Below are 20,850 nucleotides of genomic sequence, written 5' to 3'. Positions count from 1 at the left end.
AAGCTCCTTCATGGAGGGCAGATTGTTCTGGAGCCCTCCAGTGCTGTGCAGCGAGGCAGCCACCATCCTCCTCCTGCTCTGCCAAGGGAGCAGCAGCTGGAGCTGGGGCATTCCCTGGCACGGCTGCCACTCCCAGGCCCTGCCTGGTGCCTTCAGATGGAGCAGCAGGAGGGGATGTGCATGGAACAGCCACAGTGACTAAACCAGGACAGGAGTAAATCCTTTCCCTTGTGGTGTGACTAAGATGTGATCATTTATTTATTTTTAAACCTTTAATTGCAGTGAGGGAGTGAAGTCCTTGCTGCAGACTTTTTAACTTTGCACATACAATGCTTTTCACACCCAAACAGGAAACTGAGAGTCTATAAAGTCTTTATTGAAAAATACAATTGCAATATTTTCATACAAAGTGAAGTTAATGGAACATAGTAACAACAAGAATTGTCTGACACGTCCATAAATATTTTTACAGAAACATCTACACAACTTCTGGACTTCAGCTTTTGTTATGCAGGTAAGAAAAATGTTTTTATTTTACTTTACTTTAGTTGAATTTATAGGGGAGTTACGTCTTATATTTTCCTATTCTTCAGATGGGCAGGAATGACTGAAAACAGGACTTGTAGCTTTTGCTTCCTCAGAAAGCCTTCTGGAACCTGAGTGTGCCACATTTTACATGAAAAGCACCCCCTCCCCAGCAGAGGATTGGCATCCTGTACTGTGGGAGAGGGTTGATGCTTTCCTAACAAGTCTGGTATTTTGGACCTATTTTAAACGAGAACAAGTGATAAGTTTATGTGCAGCACCTGCTGATTGTGGTAGCAGGGAAGGATTTCTCCCAGGAAGCCTGGTTTAGGCCTTTTACAAAAATGAAAACACAAAACCAAACTCCCAAGCCCTTTAAACACCTTTAAAATGTCCTTTAAACACCAACAAAATATCTAAGTGTATGTTTTAGGAGATGGGCACCACCCTCCTGCTGCTGAGTGAGCAAGGGCTACAGTGCCTGACTATCAAGAAAAGCAACAAGCATATAAAATTCCTAACAAAAGCACACATCCCTGGCTTCCTGCATTCATTGCTGCATATCCACTGAGTTACAATGAATTCTTAATGCCATTTGCTGGTAAGAGGAGCAATGGGATGTCAGATTGAAATAAATACAAAAGTCAAATTGTTTCAGTACAGAAAGACGGCTGAAGTCAGCCTTTGCAAAAAATATTCACATTTAGAAAGTGCCATTGCAAATATACAGCAAAATTCATCTGCTTTAAACATGATGCTTCACAGCGCCATCCCAAGTGTCACCTTGGGAACGTGAGTTCACTTTCAAACATTGCACAGCTCAAACCAATCAACACAATCACCTCCCTTGGTACAGCAAAGGGCCACACATTAAAGCTCAACACCATGCTGCTTCTCAAAGGTACGTGCAACATCCTGAATCTGGACAGAGTCCATCCAGCTTCCTGCAGGGCTCAAAACTGCCCCTTGTCCCTTTGTGAGAACTGGACTGTGTGAGAATGTTACTCCTAGGCCGTTAGTTTGTGAGGGGGTTAGTGAGGAACCCTGACACTGTCTGTGGGTACCTTGGCGCAGGGCTCCATGCTGAGGCACCTGGACCTGTCTGGCCACAGCCAACAAGGGTGAAGCACTGACTAGAGCAAAGCAAAGCTGTAAATACCTGCTGCAAGGTCCACAGCTGGGTGAGGGATGTGTTCTCTGGGCAAGGCTGGGGAGGGGTCACTTGCCTTGTGAAGAGCTTAAGCAGGGCCTGGGGTTGTGTTGCAGGTCTGAGGTGGATCCTGCCTGTCCCCAGAGCTGTCCCCCCTCATGCCCTGGCCCAGGCTCAGCAGTCAGGGAGGGAGGAGCTGTGCAGGCTCAGTGGGACCCTCGGTCATTCGCTACGTCCTGGAGTCGTCTTAACAGAGCCGTGTGATTCTCCTGGCAGATTCGCTTGGCCGGGGCTTCAGTTCCATCTTCCAAGAGGATGCCTCTCTTCTTTGTGGGTGTTTCTCCAGTTCGAACCATGCTGTTGATTTCCTTTAGCCTCTGGAGGGGAGCAGAAGAAGGATTAGCTCTCACTATTTTGTGACTGCCCCCATGTGCTGTGAACTGTTGTTAGACACGTTGCAGTGGGGCTGGACAGGCTCTTTTGTGGAAACCTGTCCTGCACCAAGGTATTGTCTTCATCACTGTACTGGTCTTTCCCTTACCAGAGCAAGTCTTAAACTCAAGGGAGTTTGTAACTGCATGCAGAGCTCAAAGGCCCATCCAGCCCTATAGCTCTGGCAGCTGCACTGGCAGTTTGATGAGCCTTAGGTGATGGTGTGTGTGTTGGTAAACGAAACTTTGTGTTGCAGGGGCTGCTCTAATTTCACTACCCAAACCAAAAAGCAGAGTTAAGGATTTAAAAAATCAAACTGAAACCCTTCAGTCTCACCTTCGAGGGGCTGCTGCTGAAGTAGTAGAATATTTTCTCCTGGGGAGAGAGGGCAGACTCGTTTCTGTGTGGTGAGATGTACAGGGGGTGGTGCTGGGAGAGCTGCACTCTGCGGGGGGAGCCGAGGCGCACGAACGGGTACGGCGAGAGCGGGGGCGAGTCTGTCTGCTCGGAGAGAACAGAGACACTCAGCAGCTGCAGCCTGAGCTCAGGGCTCACTGCAGCGAGGCTTTTCCACGCAGATGTACCATACAATGGACAACAAATGCGAGTTGGGTTGTGTTACTAAGCCAGATTAGTATTTTTTAATTTAAGGCAATTTCACTGCGTGGTCAGAAGATCAAGCTCTGTTTATTACAAAAAAGCACAAAATGTAACTTACTGCATTTGAGGTGTACTTGAGGGCAAAGTCCTTGATCTGCTCGATGTAGACGTTGTTGTAGAACTGGATGAGGTCCCCGCGCTCCTCCTCCTCGGTGTCGCTGTTGGGGCCGGAGAGGCGCGTGGGGGTCGGGGGCGCGCTGGAGGGCTGGGGCACGGGCAGGGTGCTGCTGGAGCGCATCACCGGGCTGGAGTCACGGCTGCCTGCGGGGCACAGCCACAGCTCAGGGCTCAGCCACGGCCAGCCCTGCAGGCACGCAGCCAGCCACCCTCGGCAAACGGGGACGGGGAACCTGCTGCCACCAGCACGCAGCCTGTTTAGATCCCTGAGCGTTGTCCCTTACACAAAAGCTTTGTTGATTTCTAACTTCTTACTGGATAAACTGCAAGGGATTTGCTGCAGGAGCTGAGTTGCATGATGATATAAAAAGCGCTGAAGCTCCATTTTTCAGCATTTGTGTTATACTTTTAGCAGGAGCTCTTTCTTGTTGCCGCCTGGCTCCATTTCAAGTAAAGAATGGTAGTCTTTTTCTGTCAGTAGGAGAAATATTTGGCTTGGCCATACTTCCTGCTAATTTAATGCGGGAAGTTGCAAAATCTACGTATTTTTTTTGCCTTCCCTCCCTGCCACTCCCTCTGACAGAAAATATTAATACCTACTGCTTATACCATCATACATTAAATACCTTGAAAACTGCTGGTAGGAATACACAGCATCACCTCTTCAGTTTCCTTTATAAAAGTTAATTCAAGGAAAATGTGTCAGTTCACATATCAAGGGAAGAATCCCCAGAGCTGTCAGCTACGCTGAAATCAAATACTGTGGGTGGTGTTCCTATTTCTGCAGACAGACACTGCTACAAAAGAAACTGCTGCAGCTCTTTGGTTGTGATAAGAGTAGCTGTGAACCTGGGCTAGCCCAGATTTCCTCCTTCTGCAAGGACTCCAAAATTCTTTGGTCTGTGAGCTGAACTCTGAGCTCAGGTCAGCACAGCAAATTCCCAAGGTAAGTGCATGTGGGGAGGGATTTGAAACTGTCCGAGTGGGTAAAATAAAAACCTTGAGTTAGAGCAATGCTTAAATGTTATCAGTGTATTCTTAATTATGTCTAAGTTTACCAAAGGAGGAACCATTTGGGGTGAAACAACACAAAGTCCAACTCTTCATTTACACACACAGTTTTGGAAATGGAATTAAACCCAAACACCTGGCGTTTGGAATCACTCACTTCTTTCTTTGTTCCTGTCTTTGCTCCTGTCTGTGGGTGAGTTCTGCTGGCTGCTGCTGTCGCTGCTGCCCGAGTGGCGGCGGCGGCGGCCCTTGATGAGGACGCTGCGATACACCTGCAGGGACAGGGAGCAGCGTGAGCAGGGCACGGTGGAGCAGTCACCCAGCCAGGGAACAGCTGCCTGCATGACACGGCTGCTGCCAGAACTTCACTGTGGTACCAAACTGCTTCTTGCAGGGCAAAATACAGCCTCCTGAGAGGAGTAATGGCCTACGGGCACTGCCTCCTTTGGTTTTAAGTAAAGAACATTTTCTATTTTAGGTACAGTTTAGTGGAAGAGCTTTACAGCAGTGCAGGATTTTGGATATGACCACTGTCTTTTGAGAATGGGTCATAGACTGCATCCCCTTAATACTAAATATTGCTTTACCCAGTGATCTGTTCCTAAAATAGAATGAAGGCATTTAATAAACCAGATCCCACAAGGTTAAATAGTGACTGTGCTCACGTGACTCTTGGCTTGTGGCTGTGTCCGGTAGCAGCGCATGATGTTCTGGAATGATCTGTCTTCGTTAGTAACCTAAGGGGGATGCACAGAAGAGGTTCAGTTTTTCTGCAGGTTATTGGGTCATTTGTTTGGCTTGGGGTGGTTGTGTGTGTTTGTTGGTTTGGGGCTTTTTGAGAAAGTAGTACTAGGAATATTAGTTATGAAAGGAGATTTTTTGTCTGCTGTTTCTTTGCTCCCACTTTACCTTAGTCATGACATAAATGGCACACATCAGCAGCTGATCCAGGTGTCTGTCCATCATGATTTCAGGGCAGTGCACCAAGGAGTACTCAAAGCATGTCCAGATCTTTTTGCGCAGCTCATCAGACACATCCAGTTTGGCACAGAGGTCCCTCAGACGAACGCTGGCCAAGTGATACACCTGTGACAAGGGACACTGTGCTCAGGCCACAGCAACGCTGCTCTTCTGACCCAGCAAAAGAGTAGCTCAGCTTGCACACCTGTACAGCTCATGCAAATGCTAAGCCAAGAGAAGAATAACTACATTCAAATTTAACTGTTTTGCTTACAAGGCACAGACATTCTCACTATTGGTGTCAGTGCTAAGAAAACACTTGTTAGAAGCTTAAATTCTAAGCTGTCCTGAGCACAGAAAGGGCACTGCATTGCCTACAGCAACCTCTGTACTAAATAAACCAGAAAGTCTCAAAAGTTAACCTCTTTCTTTGGAAGAGCTTTCAAGAAAAGGGACACCTTTAAGAGCCTGCTGGCCAAGTACAGACTCTATTCCTACATCTTGATGTGCCAGCACACTCCTTTGCTAGTGAGAAGCGGCCTGAAGGAGAAAATTACTCTTCAGGTGTGTATCAATAATTAAGGTATAAATTAAATGTAATATGCCCTTATTATTGCAACCAGTAAATGTGTATTTTTAAAATTACTGCAAGTTTACCAAAATAAGAAGTAAGCAAAGCAAACTTGGTTTAAAAAGTACCTTTCTGAAGAAGAGTGCAAGTGAGCCCATCTTGCGAGGCCTGACAGCCGTGGCACTGAGCTGCTGGGTCTGTCTCTGCTCTCCAGGGGAGATCTGCTGCACTGTTAACTGGCCTGGCAACTGCAGTGCTGCCCCAGCCATCTGAGGGTTCAGGGTGCCAGCCAGAGTCTGGGCACTCAGAGGCTGCATGGGCCCAGACACAGCCTGGGGCTGGGTACCTACATTTACTTGGACTGGGAAGAAAGTTATTCCTCCATTTTCATTGGCAATACCTGTAACGTAACAAAAAGAGCCTGAAATAAGAGCAAGCTGTGTGGGGGATGTGAGTGGGGGGGGTGGGTTTTTGAGTTTTTAAAAATAATTCAGTACTTCTTTTATTAGCTACTTCTAACTAGACATTTGGGATTTATACATGAAATTGTTTAAACAAAATACTCTGGAAACTTCACCATGAGATGAGAAGATACTGGAGTTCAAGTAAGGTTTCCATACTAATGCAGCTGTGTTCTGGCTGTGAACAGATACCTGGCTGTGTTCTAATACCTGAATGGTGGTGCAGCAGCTTTTCCCTCACCTTGCACGGGTATTGTCACTGTCTGCCCGTTGTTGGCTGTCACAGTGGCCGTTGCCACGGTCACCAGGGTCTGGCCAGGCACCGGGGTCACGGACACGGCCTCGGGGCTCACGTTCTGCACTGGCACCGTGCTCACCACGGGCTGCGGGGGCACCCTGACGGCCGTGCCAGCCTCGGGGCCACTGTCACTGTCAGCGAACAGGCGCCGCCGCGTGGGGTTGGCCGTGGGAGAGCTGTACCTGTCATACAGGGTGGCCGGAGGGGAGGAGAGGCCTGGGGAGGAAAGAGACACACACAGATATCTATTTAATTCTTGTTTTATAATCCTTTGTTTTTACAAGGTGGTGGAAATCTAATGCAAATCAAAATATGTCATGCAAAGCTTTTCAGGAAAAAAAATTTAAAAATACTGATTGCTTTTAGAGATTACTTAATCTTCAATAATGCTGTATTTAATATTTTTCTAAGTTCAAACATTATATTTTATTTTTTCTAGTGGAAAACGTTTGAGATGTCACCCAATATATAGTGATAGTGTTATTCTTTTCTAGTATAACAATAAAGCAAACCAATTAAGAGTGTAAGCCCTGTGTGTGTGCATGTATAAATACAGTTTAACACACATGCACATTGCTGTTCATATCCATCACCTCAGAACACCCTATCAAAGCAGTACTGTTCACACTGATATGATGAATCCATCAGTCTTAGATCTCCGATGCAACTCTATGAGCTGCAATACACTTTACCAATGTGTTTGCAACTGTAGACTGGAATCAAAGCAGCTTCCTCCCTTACACAATTGAATCCAAGTAAGCAATGTACAGCACGTTCTGCTTTAAAAAAATCTCACCTTTTCCCAGTCCTCCACTTTCAGCACGAACCTCGTTTATTCGCCGTGGTGTCAGTGGTGAGCCTCCAACACTGCTCCCAGCAGATCTCTCAAAGTACTGAGGTGGCATTACCTAAAATATTTATCCTTCTGTTAGAGTGTCTGGATCACACGTTAACTACATAGCAAATTTTTAAAAGCTACTGCACTACATATTTTGAACAGCAAAACTTAGTGGAAAAATAACAAGAAAACTGACAAACTTACCCTAAGCCAAACAAAACCAGTAGTGAGTAGTGATGGTGCTGCTCTGCAAGATACACACTGTAATAGTCTTTCTGTGCCTACTGTGTGTACTTTTTACCACATTTCTTGTCTAAAAATCTTTCCAAGAGTTACCGGTCCAAACCTTCCCTGCTTGACCACTTTGTTCACTGTTCTGCTACACCAATAAAATACTGGATAAAATACTGGATGAGAATCATCTCTGCTGCCTGCCTCTGTTGCAGATGTCTCCAGAGATGGCCCTGACCAGGCCAAAGCACACGGCACTTGCTGCTTTGCCTGCACTGATGGGCTGGGATGGTGGAACTGCTACTGGGACATGTAAGGCCTCTCCTCAGGGCACAAAGTCCTCTCTCTGCCATCCTGTCTGATTATGAAAGCTATGTAACACATGAAGATGTGCTCACCTCTTCACAAGTAGGAACTTTGTTTTCATTCTCTCTGATCTTGTCCCACAGTACAGATCCCTGTTTCCATGCCATGCTTTCCAGGATCTGCTCTTCAATGTGGTTCAGGTGTTTCACCACTTCCCGACAGAGGCCATCCTCTGCTCTAATGAAAACCTCAATCACCTGTGCAAGGGATAATTAGGATCAACACAATGTACTTGTTTCATAGATTTGTTCTTAAACTGAACTCCAGTTCCAATACTTGATTTTCAAGGAAGAGATTATCAGAAACACGAGGGCTGCATTACTATGACTAGGTTGTCATACAGGTCAATGAGCACTCATGACTTTGTAAGCATTTCTAGCTATCAAACACATTACCTTGTAAAAATGATAAACTGGAATGTCAAATATTTCAGTGACGAATGGGAAGTTTCCAGGTGGGTTGTATGTAAAGGTAATGATCTCCAGGCAACATGCCAGCAGAGACCTGTGAAACACATCTTGTTCCAGTATTGCCTGCAAGAGTCGCAAATTTTAAAGCTTATTTTACAGTGTAACTATAGAAGAATAAAACACTTTTTACTGTCTCAACAGCAAGACTCTCAAGCTTATAAAAAGTGAAGCTATTTTTAAGGGACAGAACTGAGTTCAAAATGAGCCATCTTTAAAATGGCTCATTAAAAATTAAAGAGTCATTAAAAATTTCATCTATCTTTGTGTTTGCAAACATAATTTCTTGAACCTTTTTTCCTCCATTCAGGTGTACTTACAGGGTTCTTCTCAGAGATTTACCCTCATTTTAAATAGCTGACAATTCTGCTCTACATCTGTGTTCTTTTTTTTGCAGGTCACACTTTAAAAGTGAGGAACCTTTGATTAGTTTTCCTTACAGATAAGTCAGTGTCTCCCAGTCTCTTCCTCTCTTGCTCAATGACTGACTCCAAGACCTTGTAGTAGAGCATCTCAGCACGACGAAAATGTTTACTAGCAACATCTGCAGGAAGTTTAAATAGAAGCAATATTGTAAAATGCAAGAAAAAAGTATTATATTCTTCACGTTCAGATACAGAAATGCAGCAGTAGCTTGTGTGGATTTCTGTGCTGCTGTGGATACAATACTTTCAGGACTAAAACAGTTAATTTCAAGTTAATGTAGGTGCACTGACTTGTGAATGCAGAGCTGAGTAACTTGCTACTGAGCCCAGATTTTGGGTATCAGTATTACATCACCATGTATAGGAACAATCCTTAATGTTGCTATAACAGACACAATGCAAATCCAGAAAATGCACCTCCATGGATTCACCTTGCACTGTGCAACAAAAAGCAGCGAAGCAACTAAGCTGACAAGAACAAAGGAAGGCCTTATTAAGAAACAAGGTCAAGAGCATCTTCCTTATATTCAATCCATCTTCAGGCACTTCAGCTATCAAGACAACTTTGCAAATCATGTTTTTGTGTTTATACTGGCAGGATTTCAATACCTGTACTAATCCATCCTCATATGTAAGCCAAAGTTGCTGTTGGGTTTTTGAAGACTACAGTTACTCAGATTTTCCTTACCAGCACAGAAATCCATGCCATCACTAATAATCTTATACTTGAGAGAAAAAGTGGTGCACTTAGAAGTCCTTTTCATTTCACTTCTCTAGTGCTGAAATACGATCAAATTCCAGTGATACAAGCTAAGGCTGATTATAAATTTTACACAGCATTGAAATTTGCTATGTCTTAAGGAAAAGGCAAGAGAAGTAGAAAAGACACTTCTGCTAAAGCATAACCTGTAGGTAAAACTTAATTACAAGAGATGGATGTATATGCATTTTATGGGTAAGTAAAATGTTTCCCACCTTTGGAAAAATTACTGAATTCTCCTTCAGACTGAGTGCTCTGACAGAACACATCATGCATTTCTTTAACTCTGTTTGCAATGGATTGAGAAGGATCTCTGGAGCATGACCTGAAAATAAAAACTAAACATTTTCAATATACTATTCCTACTAAGACCAAAACCACCCAATTTTTTTTATATGTTGAAAGCATAAAAAAATGGAAATATATTGCACAGCAATACAAACAGACCTAAATATATCTAACTGCAAAACAGTTTATCCACATGGAGAATAAAGTTTGGTTTGTATCTCCTACAGTATGGAGTGATTTCCTAGGTAGTGCCATTTGTTAAGCAGGAAGAAGAGTCTTGAAAATTTTATACTGGCAACTTGTGGTTAGAGAATCCCAGATCTGCTGGGTTTTAAAAGGTGGATGTTCATCAATCTCTAAGGACAGATGAGTCTAAATAAAGACAACAGTCCTTCAAAATGTAAATATCTCTCTGGATACCATTTTACTCCACTAGTAAAGGACTGGCTCACCTTTTAATTTACACTGTTCAGCATTAATGTTTGCTATTAAAACTAGAATAGAAAATAGGATTATTTGGCTGAACACCAAATTTACCTGAGTATTTGCTCCAGATTTTCACTGGGGGCATTTTTCAGCCCTGCCAGCATCGTGTGCAGGCGGCTCAGGCTGTAGGTTGCTATGGAAACAGGTGTCACGTACGGGTTGCTCTCTTTAATATACTTGCGGCCAGTAAGGGGGGTTGTGATCCTCAGTGATTTGGACTGAAAATTAAAAATAACCACATATACATAGGGACTCTGCTATAAACTTTGATAAAGGTCAAACCTAGAAACATCAATCAGCAGAATTCTTACTCTGTGTTATGGAAAGAAATGGCTTCTAATCAAACAGCCCAAACCAGACAATGACTCAGGTAAGAGCAATAAAGAATTTGTCTCTGGTGCTCAGATGTTTGTATCAAACAGTTCTGTATAAACAGAGGGGATGTGATCTATGCTGAAATGCAGATGCTGGAATTGAGGGTGAAACAATTAGACCAATCTCAAAAATCCCCCCTAAATCCCAGTATCTCTTCCTAGCCTAAGTAATAAAGGGAGCTGCAGCTCATAGCAAAAGTGTACTGAGCCAGGGCTTCCTTTCAGCAAGTTTAACCTTTAACATGAGAAGTCCTCCTGATCAGCATTTTAGTTTATTTGCATCAGATCAAGCCATCACATTAAAATAATGTAACATCAAGGATATCCCTTCAATTAGAACACAGCAAAATCAGTGCATCTTCTAATTACCTAACCCCACAGTAACTTCTTTTAACAAACACATTACATTCTTCACAATGAAGTCCAGCTCCCAATACTCTGTCCATTTTCTCCCCACACTCTGAGGTGTGTTTTATTTCTGTCCCCATAGGCAGCCAGGGAGGGTGGACTATAAAAACAGCAACATAGGCCATGCCATACTCACCCTGTCAAAATGCTGCTGCAAATTATGCTTCACTTGTACCCTCTCAGCTGTTTCCAGTCCTGAAGGTGTGTTCAAGCACCTCGTAAGAGTTCCAATCTCTTCATCTGCATCCTCGCCAAGGAATATTCGCTCATCGAGATTTCCCACTGACAGAACATACTCCTCATAGGCCTTGTTGATGGCTTTGCTACAGCACAAAGGCAGACAAACCCCCTTTATTTAGACTGCTTTTTTCATCTGCTCATACTTTGAACACAGTTCTGGCCTGGGGGAAGTCTACTTCAAATTTCTTTTGACCCTCACTGAAGCTCCTTTAAGATCTGCAGTACCTTATACACGACACTGGCAAGGAGATTATTTTCCCCATGTATCTGATACCCTGCCATTTATCCAGCTGCAGGAAGAACACACCAAAACACTGAGAACTCCTTTTTCCTGGAAACTCCTCAAAATTTACACAGCATCGTATCATAAACTACACTGAACCATTTTTATATCAATAAAAGAAAGTAAGTCCTACACATAACCATCTCTAAACACCACCAAGCCCATTTTTTTCCCTCCCACTTCCAACTCAGTGTGCTCCCACAGCTTTTTCATAACTCTGAGTTACACACAAACAAAAAATGCAGGAAAGAGAAATGTAAGAATAAAAGCAGACATCAGGTAACACCATCCTGAAGAACACCATACTGTTCCTCTTCCAAGCACTGCCAGGAACACACAAGGCATAGCTGCTGCCAGAGCTCAGATCAGGGAACAGCTAGGCCACAGAGGGGCACTCCTGCAAACCAAAGCACAGACAAGCACTTACACGCTGTCTCCAAAGTTGCCAGGATCCAGAAATCCCGTCAGATTTTCATCTTTTCCTTTCAAAAGCTGTAAGATATTTAAGAACAAAGGATGGGCATTTCATTTCTTATAAAGGTTTTGAAGGTAACAAGCAAGGAGAGATTTTTCTACATTACAAATTTACTGACCAACCTTTTTGTCAAAAAGCTTCCGAATATATGGCTTCCAAAAATGTTCCTTTATACCTTTTGCTTCTAGAACTAATCCATAATGTAAAGAGCACAGTTTTTCAATGATGCAGGGAGGATCAGATGATACTTTATAATCCTTACTATGGAAGTCTTCAGGTAGACCTACAATTCAGAAAGAATATTGTATGATTTAATTTTGCAAATCCATATCCTGCTTTCTTATTAAACTTAAATTCTTAAATGATTTGTAGTCAAGGTACAGCAAACTAATTAGTTCTCTTGAAAGAACTATTAATTACACAATGCTCACTAACTGGGTAATGTTATCAAAAGCAAATTTTGAGTTAAAGATCTAAAATCATTAGTTACTAAGTGATAAAAATGACATATATCAATTTTAATAGGAAAAAAAACCAAACACTGGTGAACTACAATATTTATTTGAGATAATGGACCCAGGTCACATCTGAAGCACTACACTTGGCCAATCCTGTAGAGCACTGAAAATGAAGTGCAAGCCTGGGACGAGTTACATCAGAAATTCAAAGGCAACTTCTCAACATTAATCTGAATTTGTGGTTATCAAGTCAACTTACGCTTCCATTCTCTTCAGAAAGAGAACAGCAGCAATCCAGAAACGAGAGAGAAACAACTCTCCTATCTGAGCCCTGGGTCTTTCCAAACTGCTGCACCAGAGAACATTCCAGTCTCACTGTGTCCAGTGATGGCTGTGTCTCTGTGCACTTTTTCACTGACATTAAACCCTCACTAACTCAAAGCCTTACTCTGGAACATCCTTCAAGGGTATTTCCACAGCACATCAAATTCTTGACCTAGTGTATTATTCACAAAATTCACTAGTCTGTTATTACACACTACATTAACAGGAAGGGAACTGTGTAGCCAGATACAGAAAATACTAGTTCTCATGTATTTCAAATCAACTTATTTTTTTCAACATACCCTTAAAATTAGGATTCAGGAGTTCTTTACGGTTAGGACACTGCAGAGCATTTCCATACACTAGATCCAAAGCACATAACAAGAGATGGTAGGAATTGACCAAGTCATCACTGATCATGGGAAAATTTCCTGCAATATTAGAAAGACATAAGACATAAAATTAGTAGAAAAAGCAAAGTAAATTTAAAAAAGTAAAATTTAAGTATTTTTTAACCAAGAGACTGTTGATATTTGTATTAGAATCAATAATGGAATCCTGGAAACACAGTGTTTGGTGACTGTAAGTACCTGGATAGCAACACAGGCAGTAAAGCCGACTCAGAATAACACATAACAATTATGAAAATAAAATACTTTTTCAGAGACAACAACTGTGAAGGAAACCAAATACACTGTGCTGAAATCAAACCTTACCAAAATGTTGCTAAATAAGCTGTTGCTGCTCCCTCATTCACAATAACCTCATTAAGCAGTGCATAAATCACTTGAAGCAGCACTAACTGTTTAATGCAAGCTGCCCCAAGGAAGAACGTGCTGCTGTAACTCTGGCAGCACCAGCCCCACTGCCTGGCACAGCCACATCCTTCACTGGATTCCCACCTGCCCCAAGCAAATTCTGCTCTGAAGGCCAAGGAGGGGGAGAATGGGTTCTGAGACTCAACTCTTCCCCTTTTCCCCAGCTTTGCATTGCTGCAAACAGCTACAAATAACTTTAACTTTGGCACGGCTGGATCCGCGTTTTCAGATGGCCTAGAAACTGCCCTCTCCTTCAGCCCCTGCCCCTCACTCCCAGAACAAACCTGTACTTAACTCCAAGCCTGATTTTTTTTTTTAACAATCTGTTTTCTTGGAAAACAATTTGCTGGGGGCATACTCACTATAAACAGTAATAAATATAACTTCATTTCTCTTGTGCTTTACAGAAGAGCTAAATGTGCCTATCTCTGGACCTGGTTTATTAAGTACTTTTTATCTCTCATTTTCCTGCAGAAAAGAGTCCTTGTAACCTCTTCACTCTTTTAACACCTTTGACAAAGACTACAATCAGAGCTGTATGTGACTCTTTACTAAACTCATTTATGTTTATGAGGAGTGGCCATAGTTAAAACAGTTTAGTAAAATAAATGATACAGTTAATCAATAACATAAATCACACTTCACTTTTTATGCACAGCATGATGTTTCTATTACTCCTTAAATACTTATGACTCTTCCACTCTTTCCACCTTCCCTTTGGTCTCAGGGAAGCTCCAAATCACTTGGCTGAGCCCACTATGAAGAACAGATTTAAATTCTTGAATAAACTCACTTAGAACACATGGAATAGATGATTAGAGAATTTTTCTCAATTATGCTGTTATCTTTTTACCAGTAACATTCCAGTTTGTTCAAATTTGTGTTATTTTCTGGTTCCACGTTTGCTAGAAGAAAAATTATTTAAATGCAGATAATTTAAACTATTTAAAATAATGGACCCTAGATGAAATTTTAGTTAACTTCAGCCACTTATCAGTTATTTCCAAATCATTAAAGGTTCACAGCAAAGCAATGAAAATTCTAAATACTATTAGCAAACCTTTAATCAATACAATTCTCAAAGTAACTATCCTAACACAGGATCAATTCCACAACGATGACAACTTACTGCCAGCACAAAAATGAATATAATTTCACAGTAGCAGATGTTCCATAGTAATTTCTTGTTGCTGACATTTCAAATAAGGCTCCCTTTCACAACTTTGTACCAAATAATTAAAAAAAAAAAAAACAGATTTTTTTCTTCCCCCATCAATTTTAAAGAAAGAAATGAAAGAGTTTGAAGAGCAGTTCTTACAGTTTGCTGAAGTGCAGTCCCACTGAACAAGGGGCTCCCTCAGTGTGCATGAACTGAAGGCAATGGGCTGCAGGAGCAGGCAAGCCTGGGCCTGCCACTGCTGTGTGGTTGCTGTGATAAGGATTGACTGCCCACCCCTAAACCACACAGCACAAAACCTCACACCAACACCCAATGCCTTATAGTCAACACTTTTACAAACCACACTTTAATAATCATTTAGTAACTTTACAGCTTCTATGCACTGTCATTTTTTCTTTCCCTTGTAAAATCCACTTGGATGTGTTATCAACATGGTATTCTCCAGAGGGTTCGTTACCATATCTGAAACTGCTTATAATTAACAGGTAGTCAATGGATGATGCAGTTATGCAAACGTATCTGACACTAACTTAGCAACAAGAAGAATCATAAAGTCCCTCTGCACCTTGTCAACCATCCAATCTTCCCACAGAAACGCAGACTTTACAGGAGGGAAAAGAAAAACCTGTGATTTTCCAGACTGACCTACTTACTCTCTCAGCTGCCTACCTGTGCTAAGGAAGTGAAGTCCTGACTGACTGGAAATAAGTACAGTACTAACTCTGCTGGGATCAGTGGTTGAAATCATGCTGTGTTTCAGGCTGAAAGCACCACACTTGTTTAGGAAAGACTTCTCTTGCCCAATAAGGTGGAATTTGCAGCCTTACAAAAAGGCATCTTCCTCAAATTATGGAGTGCTCAGAGCAGCACTTGTGCCCCAGCACACCCTTCCTGACTTTTGCAGGGATGTGGTGCTGAAGGTCCAGCCCTGCTGCCAGGAACCCTCTGCAGTGTGGCACAGTGTAGAAAGAAAGGCTTTGTAAACAAAGTTCTGTGCTGAATAAAATGAGTGCCAGGCCATTCAATATCACCACAGCCTACTCTGTCCTAGCCTCAAAATCATCCAGTTAAGGAAATCATAGCACACTTTAGGAATCTTAACACTGATTCACTGTTAAATTTGAAAAAACACATCCCACCACACACTTCCAAACCAAAAAAAAAAATTCCTTTTATTCCTTTCCTTGAAGAAATTAAAATATTGGTTTTCCTCTGATAGGTATTATATAAAGACAAAAAAATCAAGTTACTGGACATTATCAGTGGTTTTGATCTACAATGATGCTCTTTCCACGTGGAATATCAATCCTGTCTTTACTTTCCCCAAAGCACTACCTTACTTACACATCACTCACAGTGAACACTCACCAAAGCAGGACCTGAAACAAGGCCTAGGGATGTGGAAATTCTTTAAGACACAGATTTGATGAGGAAAGATTTTAGACTGACCAACTGAAGCCTAAAATGAGGATTTAATCCTGTTCATTCCTTTTTCTCCCAACAGTCACTATCAAGAAAAACATCTGAAATTCTCTACTGTTCTTATAAGCTTTAAGGCTGCTCTTACAATAAAGACTGCACTGCACCTACTGGGTGTTTTAAGGACTGAAATAAAATAATAACTAATAAAACTATGTCTGCTCTATTTAATTCCTTTCAGATCCCTTACCTTTTGCATGAACAAACAGGACCCAACAAAACTGGAAAACTTCGGTCACGGTACATGGTTGTCGTCTTTTGAAGGAAAACACAGCAAGAAGACAATGAGCTCAATGAATCAGAACTGATAAAACATCATACAAGAGTCACTAATTTAAAGAGAAAACTAAGCTTTACTACACTGTGGCAAAAATCTTACACCCTTCCCATAAAGCCCTGACTAAAGGAAATACAAAGATGCACAAAACCTAAAAGGGGTTTAGTCTAGGAACAACTGGAACCCCTGTTTCAGCCTGCAAGTTCAATTCCACAGCACTCCAAATACAAACAGCAACAAAGTAACAAAGCTCCTACTATAAAGTAAAATGTCCACAAGCTCTGCAGCTATGAAGAAATCCACCGGAGTTACTGGGCAGTGAAACAGACTGAGCAGTATCATGAGTTATTAAAGCCATGCAGATCATAAAAGGATCAGACTCTTCCCGTCTTTCCCATCTTTACAACACTAGTGCTTCCCTTGCCTACAGGCTGATTGAAATCTCTCCCCTCTCCCCCACCCCCCAAATCATCAGAAACTCAGCAGCTTTGGGATTTCCTGCCCGTGTCAGATCTGAAACTGAAAAGGAGATTAAAAATTTACTGCAAGCAAGAACAAACCAACCCTGATATTATAAACAACAACTATGAAAATACAGTCAAAATACAACTAAGACAACCAAGCAACTTCATTATATTTTCACTAAAGTAGTGCTCTACATTACTGTTATTTCCAGACTTGGAAATAACAGAAACACACCTCTGTTTCCTTCCTCTCTGCTGACGAGGTTGATCTTCTTGAGGATACCTGAAAATGTCCTGAAAAATGGGCTCATACTTCTTAAAAATGACTGCAGAAACAGTGAAGTTCCTTTCCAATCTCTCAGTTCTCTCTCTGAACTGGGATGGTAGATTTGCCATGTCTTCCCACTTCTTCATCTTGTTAAAAAACTCGATCAAGCTGCAAATGCCAAACGGGTTAGATCAGAAAGGCTGTTTGCTTCTCCTGCAGAAATAAACGCTACATTTTCAACAAAAATGGAATTTCTACTGCCCAAACTACTGATGAAATGGTGGCACTGCAAACATGACAATGAACTCAGAGCCAGTCCTTCACCCATAAACACGGCTGAGCTCAGACAGCTCGTGAAATATTTTTAGATCCTCGGCTGATAACCACATTAACTATGTACTCACATGTCTGGCATCTTCTCACAAAGACAAAATAAACTCCAACAGTTAGATTAATCTGAAATCAGACTTGTCTCGTTTTTTCTGAATAATTTATTAATTTAAATAAAACAACCTGTAAGTTCAACAATGCTAAGAATATTCTACAAGGTGTGAAAAACCTCTTAGGTTTTAGTAAATTGCACTTTGCAAATCTGGCTTTAATTCCTTTTCTACTTCTTTAAGTACACCTTCTTTTTCAGTGTTATTAGTCTCGATAGCCCAGATCACAGAACCAATTTATCAACATTTAATACCCTGAATTTCTAATTTGGAAAACAAAAGCTTATAAAGGAACACTTTTGCAGCAATGCTTCAACAGCAGAGGAAATGGGATATGAAGTATATAAGAACATTCATTCTTTATTTTGTGACAATCTATGGAATTTTTAGAACACAGTGAGATTGTTAATAAATAAATTCAATTACTTCAGAAGCTTTTCTTTATTACTTTATGGACATAAACATTTGACACAAATTTTCTCATCAGATTCTAACCTCATTTAGTGACTTTAGCAAAACCATGTGAAAAGTGAAGTTTTCTTATGCAAAAATGGAGATAAATCTTGTGAACATTTTCACAGTGAACTACAAATGTTTTCTCATGTGAGAAGTTCACACTCTGCACACCCCCAGAAGTGACTGCTCTTCAGTGACTGGCTTCTTTCTCCTTTGATTGAAGGAAGTCAATCTCTTATTTTGAAAACCAGTGTTTTTATGAACATAGTACTGAGCCAAAAGAGCTGCCCTACTTCTGTGGCAGTGAGCTATAGCACAAACATTCTGGGGATATAAAGCCTATCTTCAAAAGCAGGAAACAAGAAACACATTTAGCTTTTATTCTCTATTTCCAATTTGACAAGGTGATAAGCACTCTTTGAGATTTTGTAAGTGTCTAAAAACGAGCAAGAATAAAAGTTACCTTTGGTCTGAACAGCGCAGGATTCTGGTTAAGGATACATAATTTCCTTCTGCTGTTCCCCTGCTCACAGTTGGAACTGCTTTCCTGCAAGCCACGTACAAGGCACAAGCCAGCCAATGCATGTCATTTCCCTGTGAATCAAAACATCAGGCATCTAAAAAACTGCACTGAAAAGAAAAACATGCTTTTCAGCTACCCCAACATCGGGGAAAAGCACTGTGCCCTGAACAGATGAAGTTCAACCAGTGAGAGTTCATTCGTTGTTTCAAACTTCTGTTGTGCTTTGGGTTTTTAACTGCAACAAAACAGGTGCTAAATAGACACTAAACACTGAACTGCATCAAAACTAAACCTACTAGCTACCAAATTTCACATTTGACTCAAAGTGTGAAATATATTTTGAGTATATGAAAATGTACTTTTAGTGTTGTTCTACAGCATTTTGTACAGCTTGAATTTAAAAGAAAAAGGCAAAGAAAAAAAAAACCAAACCTAAACATTCTTCTGCCCTGAACAGACAGCAGGAAAAGAAAAACGTCACTCCCCTTTTGCTCTGTATTACACAGCAGAATAATTATTCAATCTGGTACCTAAAGACAGAAAATAAGCACTTGAAATTTTATTCTCCGTCTTTGATAAAAGAGTAACACCTCAGTGGAAAAAAGGACCGGTAAAACAAGGGGCCAGACTGAATCCGACGCTGTGGTTTTGTCGGGGTCCGTGGTGCCGCGGGTGAGCGCACACCGCCGGGGGCACGGCCAGGCTCGCTCCCGAGCATCGCCGCCCGCCCGCGATGTGACAGCGGCGCTGCCGGAGCGGCTCCTCCTCCCCGCACGGGCGGCCGCGGCCCCGCAGCGCCGAGCCCTGCCCCGAGAGCCGCCCGCTCACCGAGGGCAGCGCTGGGGGACGCGGGAACTGCCGGGGGTTATCACAAGCGCCACCTTTGCCATAGGAAGGCACCGATAAAAGGCGCTTCCGAAGCTCCCGGGCGCGTCACCGCGTGTTCCTGTTTTCAAGAACGACGCGACAACCCTTTACCTTTTGCCCTTTACCTTTTACCCTTCAGTCCCCAGCCCGGGCCGTGTCGCGGCCGCGCAAGCCCCCAGAGCACAGCTAACAAACGCGGTCACACCTGCGCCGGGCATCTCGGCGGGCCCCGCGCGGCTGCGGAGCGGCGCTGGCCGAGGCCACCGCGCCGCTCCCCGGCCGAACCGCGGGGAGCCGAAGCGCCACAGCTAGGGGGGCTCTTCCATTTTTAACACCTTTCCGCCGCTACGACTCCAAATTGCGACGGGGTGGTGCGAGGGAGAGGCCGGGCGGTGCGAGGGAGAGGCCGCCGCGCCTCCACCGCCGTCCCTTCCCTCCGCACTCCACCCGCGCGTCCCGCCGCGCTCCCCCCGGGCCGGCCGCGGCCCCGTCACCCCCCTCACCTCCAGGGTGTAGTTGCGCCTCATGCTCTGGTAGCTCAGCCAGGCCTCGGCGCGGGCGCGCTCGTCCATGTTGAGGCTCCTGCATAGCTCCTCGTAGCGCTGCCGGGTCTCGCCGTCCTCGCTCGGCGGGGACGGGGCGGCGGCGGCGCCCCCCGCGGGACCCGGCTCGGCTCCGGCCGCGTCCTCGCCCGCCATGCCGCACCCCGCCGCTGGGGGGCAGCGCCGCGCTCCGCGCACCGCGCCTGCGCCGCCGCCCCGCGCGTTCGAATCCAAACACCGAGGCACGGGCCCCGCCCCCGCCGCGCACCGCGCGCGCTCATTGGCCCGCGGGGCGACCGCCCGCCCGCCCGCCCCGCCCGCGCGCAGGCGCACGGCGCGCGCTCCTACGACGCACCGCGAGGCGCGCGCGCGGCACGGAGCGGGAGCGCGCGCGAGCCCCGGGCGGGGCGGGGCCGGGGCCGTGAGGGGAGCCCGGAACGGGCAGGGAGCGGCCAGGGCCGGGAGGGGCTGGGCACAAATATACACACAAAAATATACACAAATATGTACAAATATACACACAGAGTGCGGGCTACGGGCTGTACACAAATATATACACAAATATACGCAAATCTGTACACAGAGTGCCGGGTACGGGCTGTACACAAATATATACACAAACATGTACACAGGGTACAGGCTGTACACACACACACTGTGCGGGGTACAGGCTGTACATAGGCAGTGAGGGGTAGGAAAGAGAGACAGAAATAGCTTCCACTGGTCAAGTCCCAACCGAGCAGAGAGGAGGCTGCCAAAAATAAGATTTAACTCCTAGAGCAGGTACACGTCAATTAAGTGATCAGTAAAACAGGCTGCACTTGATTAAAACAGATTTATTGACTCTGTCACCATGATTTTGTATTACTGGTATTTGGTGAACACTGAAAGCTTCAGGGAAAAAAAAAAAAAAAAGAAACGTAAAGAA

General features: G+C 43.5%; 1 protein-coding gene across 2 annotated transcripts; it reads right to left on the bottom strand.

Annotated features, from left to right (window-relative positions):
- Nucleotides 1–355: 355 nt before the first annotated feature.
- On the bottom strand, nucleotides 356–20,182 carry RBL2 (RB transcriptional corepressor like 2). Of its 2 annotated transcripts, none has more exons than XM_038148147.1 (22): nucleotides 19,884–20,182; nucleotides 18,454–18,584; nucleotides 17,062–17,262; nucleotides 16,276–16,340; nucleotides 12,911–13,039; nucleotides 11,949–12,109; nucleotides 11,779–11,843; nucleotides 10,965–11,151; nucleotides 10,098–10,264; nucleotides 9,488–9,597; nucleotides 8,528–8,631; nucleotides 8,016–8,153; nucleotides 7,653–7,817; nucleotides 6,982–7,093; nucleotides 6,129–6,401; nucleotides 5,555–5,826; nucleotides 4,805–4,981; nucleotides 4,561–4,632; nucleotides 4,053–4,167; nucleotides 2,826–3,028; nucleotides 2,444–2,611; nucleotides 356–2,052 (listed from the first exon to the last, which is right to left on the bottom strand). In XM_038148147.1, the coding sequence occupies exons 1-22, from the start codon at nucleotides 20,076–20,078 to the stop codon at nucleotides 1,882–1,884; spliced, it is 3,381 nt and encodes a 1,126-aa protein (XP_038004075.1). In that variant the 5' UTR covers nucleotides 20,079–20,182; the 3' UTR covers nucleotides 356–1,881. The 2 variants fall into 2 exon arrangements, with proteins under 2 accessions (XP_038004075.1, XP_038004076.1); XM_038148148.1 differs by having other exon boundaries at nucleotides 1,882–2,052; nucleotides 2,444–2,608; nucleotides 19,884–20,181.
- Nucleotides 20,183–20,850: the final 668 nt, after the last annotated feature.

The sequence above is a fragment of the Motacilla alba genome, chromosome 11 (genome assembly GCF_015832195.1).
Source record: "Motacilla alba alba isolate MOTALB_02 chromosome 11, Motacilla_alba_V1.0_pri, whole genome shotgun sequence".
Classification (NCBI taxonomy): domain Eukaryota; kingdom Metazoa; phylum Chordata; class Aves; order Passeriformes; family Motacillidae; genus Motacilla; species Motacilla alba.
Note: the sequence above shows the minus strand (reverse complement) of the source record. Positions and strands in the feature narration are given on the sequence as shown.